The 6,000-nt window shown below is 48.9% G+C and overlaps 1 protein-coding gene across 1 annotated transcript in view; it reads left to right on the top strand.

Moving 5' to 3' along the window:
* Nucleotides 1–6,000, top strand: part of Nrp2 (neuropilin 2) — a 116,788-nt gene that overhangs the window by 64,066 nt on the left and 46,722 nt on the right. Inside the window, 2 exon segments of the mRNA XM_059278130.1 lie at nucleotides 2,783–2,853; nucleotides 3,126–3,242. Coding sequence (XP_059134113.1) covers nucleotides 2,783–2,853; nucleotides 3,126–3,242 — 188 coding nt within the window.

The following is a 6,000-nucleotide window of genomic DNA, read 5'->3' as shown; positions in this document are numbered from 1 at the left end:
CCATACCAGTAGGAAGACTCACCACCACCACCACCCCCGTCGCGCACGCATGGCACACACACACACACACACACACACACACACACACACACACACACACATACTTATAGGGATAAGGTTAAGTCCCCCAAAGCCTGAATGGTCACCTGTGCCTCACAGGTACTAAAAACCCACCTCAAACACAAACTAGTTTCATTTGCCTGCCTTAGACTCCAGGGTTAGAGCTATAGAGGATCCAGAAACTTCTAGGCTAGTGGTTTCCAGACATGTTTGACCACGTACCTCAAGTTAAACTGAATCTCCATTGCAGCCACTTTAATTGACAAGCAAGCACATACATGTGCACGTGTGGGGAAATTCTTGGATTTCAGAAACAGATTGCTAAATTCAAGTCCCTCCCCGGCCGTCACTAGGTGCGGAACCTAGGACAAACGATTTCCTCTCTTACCTGGAAAGTGGGAATGACATCAGTCTATCTCAAAGCCCCACAGCTATTATGAGAATGGCGTGGAGTAATGGTGGAGAGTATTTAGATTGCTGTCCAACACTGGCAAGCTGATTAGGGGCAAACGTAACAGGAGGGCATGCCCCAAGCTGTGCTCAAACCTTACTAGGTGAGCACACCCTGAAAGATTACAGCTCAGAATTCTAAAAACCTGTACCCATTAAACTGATTCCATGACATTCCGTGATGTGTGGCTCAGAAACAAACCACAGAGCTAAGCCTACTGCCTTTTGCACAGACTGGGAAACTGAGTCCCAGAAAGTCACACTTCCCTCTGGCCCCTTTTCCTTCTGTACCATGCCTCTTCCCAGACTGGCCTTGCTTTATGGCCAGCTGGACATTTGCGAGTGTCCTCTCCCCTCATTGTCCCCAACCTGCCCCAGATTGCCCTGGTGACAGCAACAGGTTTCCCATTTCAAAGCCCGGCCCTACTCTAGCAAGATCAGAGTTGAGGCGTGTTACCCTCTGCCCAGACTCTGTGGCTTTGATGTTTCTGACATCTGGTTTTCATTTGGGAGGAACGCTGCTGTTTGGTGGGTAGTTACCTCAGAACACCCAGTACAAACAGTGGCCACAGAGGCCGGCTCCTGCTTCCTCACTTTCACTCACACACCCTGGCCCCTCATCACCTCACCAGCCTCTCATGGCCCCGGGGGCTTCACTTTATCTCCTCCTCCCACCAGCTGACCAGTTTCGCCTAAAACTTCCAGAAACAGTTCTTAGTACATTTTCTTCTTGTTTTTTAAAATCGCCATCTCTGCAAGTTGCCCTTGGTTTATTTCTTTCCTTCCTTCTTCCTCCCCGCTCCCCCGCGCCCCCCCCCCCCCCCCGCCCCAAAAAGGAAAACAGAAAATCTGAAGGGCTGGCCTGAACCGGTTCGGCTAAATCATTTGACAGGCCCGCTTCACCTGTTAGCCAGTGTGTTTGGCTTTCAAATGATTACTTCTTGCCTTGCCGCCCATAGTTAGCCTTTACAATTGAGCTTGAGACTCCATGACACGGTGACAAACTTGAACTCGCAAATTAGGACGCTTCGAGGTTATTTGCTGTTTACTTTGAGCAAAAGGCAGGCGCGGCAGTGGGAAACACGGAGGGTTATGTGCATAGTATTTAATAGCAGAAAGGTGGGAAGTCGACCGTGAACAGTCTTTTCAGCAGATTTACCCATTTCCGCAGCTCCCGGCTTTATTAGAGAGCGTCCTGAAGGGCGCCCCACAAAGGCACCCAATCACATGCCATAGTGCAAGGGAACACGCACAAAGACAGGAGGTACAATGCCCTCGCTTCTTCGGGGCATCTGTTTGGACGGCAGCTCTAGGATACACTCACCTCTCCACAACACCCAGGTTTCCAGAACTCTTCCGCCCCACCCAGGGCCTGACTCACAGCCTCATTCATTCCCCACATAGTTGATGAATGAGCGACCCGGTGAGCAAGAAAACGAGTGAATGAATGGATGTGTGAATCACCTACCTGGACCAGGTGAAAGCGGGCTGCCTGCAGCCTGGTTTGACCTAGTCAGGTTTGGTGTACGCTCCTTCTAACGTTTGTTAGAAGCTGCTGGCATTGGTGAGCCTGGAGATTTTACTAAGGGATGGTAGGCCTCTCTGGAGGTGGGGAGGGGATTTTGGAGGAGCTAGCCAGACTAGGTTATCTCCTCTCTGGGCCTCTCTGTCTTTTGAATCAAGTCATGGTGCCTCGGGTGACTCTTTGCCTGCCGGCCACCCCACTCTATCTACCACACCCCACTCTTTCCCCCTACCCCACCCCCGTCAACTTCCCGGCAGAATGGGAACTATATCCAGTGGGTGTTTTAATTGGCCATACCTTGACCAGAAGGTGTAGCCCAAATTACTTCACCCAACCTCAGTCTCTTCAAACCCATGGTTTCATCTGTCCATGGCCTCGAAACACCAACACAGAGTCTGGATCTGGGCTTCCTAAGCTACAGTGTCACTCACAACTTTGGGGACAAGTACTCCTGATTATTTTATTGTAGGTGGGTCCTCATGGGCCAAATTGTTTCATAGGGTTAGTTTTGATTCCAAATAAATCCCGTCCAGCATAGGGAGAGTGTGTTTTTTGAGAAAGCAGGGCCAAGCAGTGAGGCCCACCAGCAGCCACGAAGCGGCACAGTGCTGGGGCCCATTTCCCACGTCACAGAAACATGCTGCCATAAGCATGGAGATTTTTCCATTGGTTTTGGTGGGCGGCATTTATTTTGATTGTGTGCCCTACCACACTACCCTCTTAACAGAATACCCAAATATGGTTCAGCTCCACTTTGGGGGTCAGCGTCATCCACCCCATGGCTGACACATTTGTGCTGTCCTTGGGGAGCTTCCAGTGTGGGATCAGGAGCCTGGGTGTGTGCTCATGCCTGTTGCAGCTTCTTTGGGAGTTCTAGATGGTTATCATTCAGCTGAAGGGACCCTCGTTCCTCCACCGACAGCTCACATGGGTGAATTCAGGTTGTGTGCACATCTGTGCAGCTTCCCTTTCCTCCTCACAAGCTCACACCTAGAAAGAAGATTTCTAGCTTTGGGCGTCTTCTCCGGCTGGGTTACAGTGTATCATCCAGCTGCAGCATTTTTTCTTTTCTCCCTCCACCTCCACACAGACTCAAAGCCCACAGTGGAGACGCTGGGACCCACCGTAAAGAGTGAAGAGACTACCACCCCGTATCCCATGGAAGAGGATGCCACAGAGTGTGGGGAAAACTGCAGCTTTGAGGACGGTAAGGATTGGGATGGTCATCGTATTTCATCTGGGGTGGCATGGGTATGGACCAGACGGATGGTCCCTGATGGGGCAAGTACTTGAGATACCTTGGGTTAGAGGTCCATGTGAACTTACAGAAGGCATCAGGGAGGTACAAATACTCAGAGGCCTGAGGCAGTGGCTATTAGAGACACTTAGATATTGTAACAACTAGTGTAGCCCTACAGATACAAACCCACCACTAAGGTAAGAATTGACGTAGTGAAAGGAAAATCATCCCCAGCCTAAGAAGTAACAGCGGCAACAGCTTTTCCTGTTGGGATGGGTCTCTGTGGTACAGTCATATGAAGACCTGGTGTCATTTTTAGGGGGAGGGTCATTGTCTGTGATAGCCAAGTTAGGCCATCCATTAACCAGGATCAACGCATTTCCCTGTGTCTTCACAATAATCTTGATTTAGGAAAGTGTCACGGGGATGATTCTACCAGACTGCATGTCACACCTTCTATGTGTCACACCACACAGGCCAGGGGCAAAGGCAGGATGTGAGGTATCCTCAGCCAGTCCTTCAAAAACCCAAGGGTTCCTAGTTTTTTAGATCATCTCTTCACATGAGAAATCTTTATTACCCTCATTTTGTCTTCAAAGCATATCCGAGTTAGATAAGTCAGTAATCGGAAGATCCCAAAGGCAAGTCCTATTTTTTTTTTAATGCTAGTGTTCAAGTTACCCTATATTAGGACATTACTGATCAGCCACAACTTTTACAACACCTGGCATTTGGGGTTGGACTTTGAAGTTTGACAATCTCAATTTACAGTAAGTTACTGATCGTTATGTGTATTAAACAAAACGAGGAAAGATTAGCAAGGAAGCTTGAGAAGGGATGTAAAGATGTAGATGACTGAGGAACCCCTGGAACCTGCCCACAGCCAGGGGGCAGCATAGGAAACTGCCTAGTGGTGTGAACAGCACACGCCTCTAATCCCAGCACTCGGGAGGCAGAGCCAGGTGGATCTCTACGAGTTCGAGGCCAGCGCGGTCTACAGAACGAGATCCGGGGCAGGCACCAAAAGTACATAGAGACACCCTGTCTCGAAAAAATAAAAAATAAAAAGAAGAGTGGGAGGAAAGCCAAAAATTAATGCTGAAACTGTGGGATTGAAAAATGATAATTAAATGCGTATGTTTTGGGGAGTGTGCTTTGGTATATTGTGTGGGTAGGGGACACTGTTGGTCAGGGTTAGCTGAATACAAAATCTTGACATTTTAATGAACTTGTTTTAGTTTCATAATGAGAAGTGGAGAATCTTCCAAGACATCTCCGAGACAGCGAGAGCTGGAAATGAAACACACACGGAGTTTATGCATGGTATTAGATTCACAGAGTTAGCGTGTCAGGAGGCAGGGGAATGGGGAGTCCAGCTACACGGCCATCCAAAGGAAAATTTAAGGGTTCTGCTGCAAAATTTCAGAAGTTTATTTTTAATATAATTTTACCATTTACAGTGGTTTGTTTGATTTGAGGTTTCTTTGATGGTCCCTCCCCTTCTTTTTGGTAAAAGATCTTCTTGTGGAATTTGGTTCCTGAGATACAGTATGCGTATAAACATTACAGAGGAATTATGGTATATTGAATTACTCTGTATTTTTGAATGGAAAAATAGACATGTGGAGAAATTGCGGAGAGAAGGGGATGGTGAAGGCTATAGACTGACTTTCCCAAGCCACAGGTTGATGCTTCTGTGATGGGTTCCATGTGTTTCCTTTCCAGTCCAGCTGACTTTGGCTAAGGGTGGGCAAACATTAAATGTTCCCTCTAGGGAAGGCGGGACGCAAGTAGGGTCTGCTGGCAATCTGCGTCCTGCTGCTGAGATCAGTGGCACCCCTTGCCTCTAAGGCCAAGTGCCCTCCACCCCATGGAGGGCAATTTGTCTCACCCAGCTGCTGTTGCCTTTAGACATCTTAACCAGCATTCTGAATCTTCCCCGTGGAAATTCCTCTCTGGGAACTTGGGAAAGGAAGTGAACAGGCCAAAGACCCCACTTCCTCTGGGCTACTAGCTTTGCCCACCCCTTTCCTGTGTGTCTGGCAAGTGTCCAGGTTTGGGTTCCCATTTTCCCTTTTCCCACCACGGTACCCACCCCCACTTAATTCCAAGACTAGCATTAACTCATCCCAGGCTTTTAGATCTGGGTGGAACCCCAGAGAAAACCCACATGGTTCCGCCTTTGGGCTCAGCTAGGTAAATCTCTAAAGTAGACAGGGTGAACCATTATGTGGTCACTTTTTAGAGATTCCCAGAGAGCGTGTTCGTCACCACCCCTGGGATCCCAAACATCAGGAGTTCAACTCATGTACTGCAGAGTAACTGGGGTCACAGTACTGACCCACCAAGCCTAGCCGATCAAACTACTTCCCATCTTACTCAGCTCTGAGCTGGGCAGCTCCAAGGGTGACCCCCCCCCACCTTCGTTCTCACCCTTAACATGTCAGATTGCCCACCTGACAATGCCCAACTATGCCAGCCCCCTGAAATAAGGGATGTGTCGCAAAGAGGTAAAGGATGGCATACAAGCCAGCAGCCTTGTTTCTGAGGTCACTTTCTTGGCCTCGGCCAGAAGTTCCCTGGCATTCAGATCTCTCTGGGTGCTAGCAGGCTGCCCCATCACTTCTGAGAGCCAGGCTGGCAGGAGTTGAGATGATCCTCTTAGGGAGCCAGTGAGGCAGTGGGGAGACATTCTTCTCTGGCATTTTAGGGAGCAGCAATTTTC

Source organism: Peromyscus eremicus, chromosome 13 (assembly GCF_949786415.1).
Source record: "Peromyscus eremicus chromosome 13, PerEre_H2_v1, whole genome shotgun sequence".
Taxonomy (NCBI): Eukaryota; Metazoa; Chordata; class Mammalia; order Rodentia; family Cricetidae; genus Peromyscus; species Peromyscus eremicus.
The sequence above is the reverse complement of the archived record's forward strand: the minus strand, read 5'-3'. Positions and strand labels throughout refer to the sequence as shown.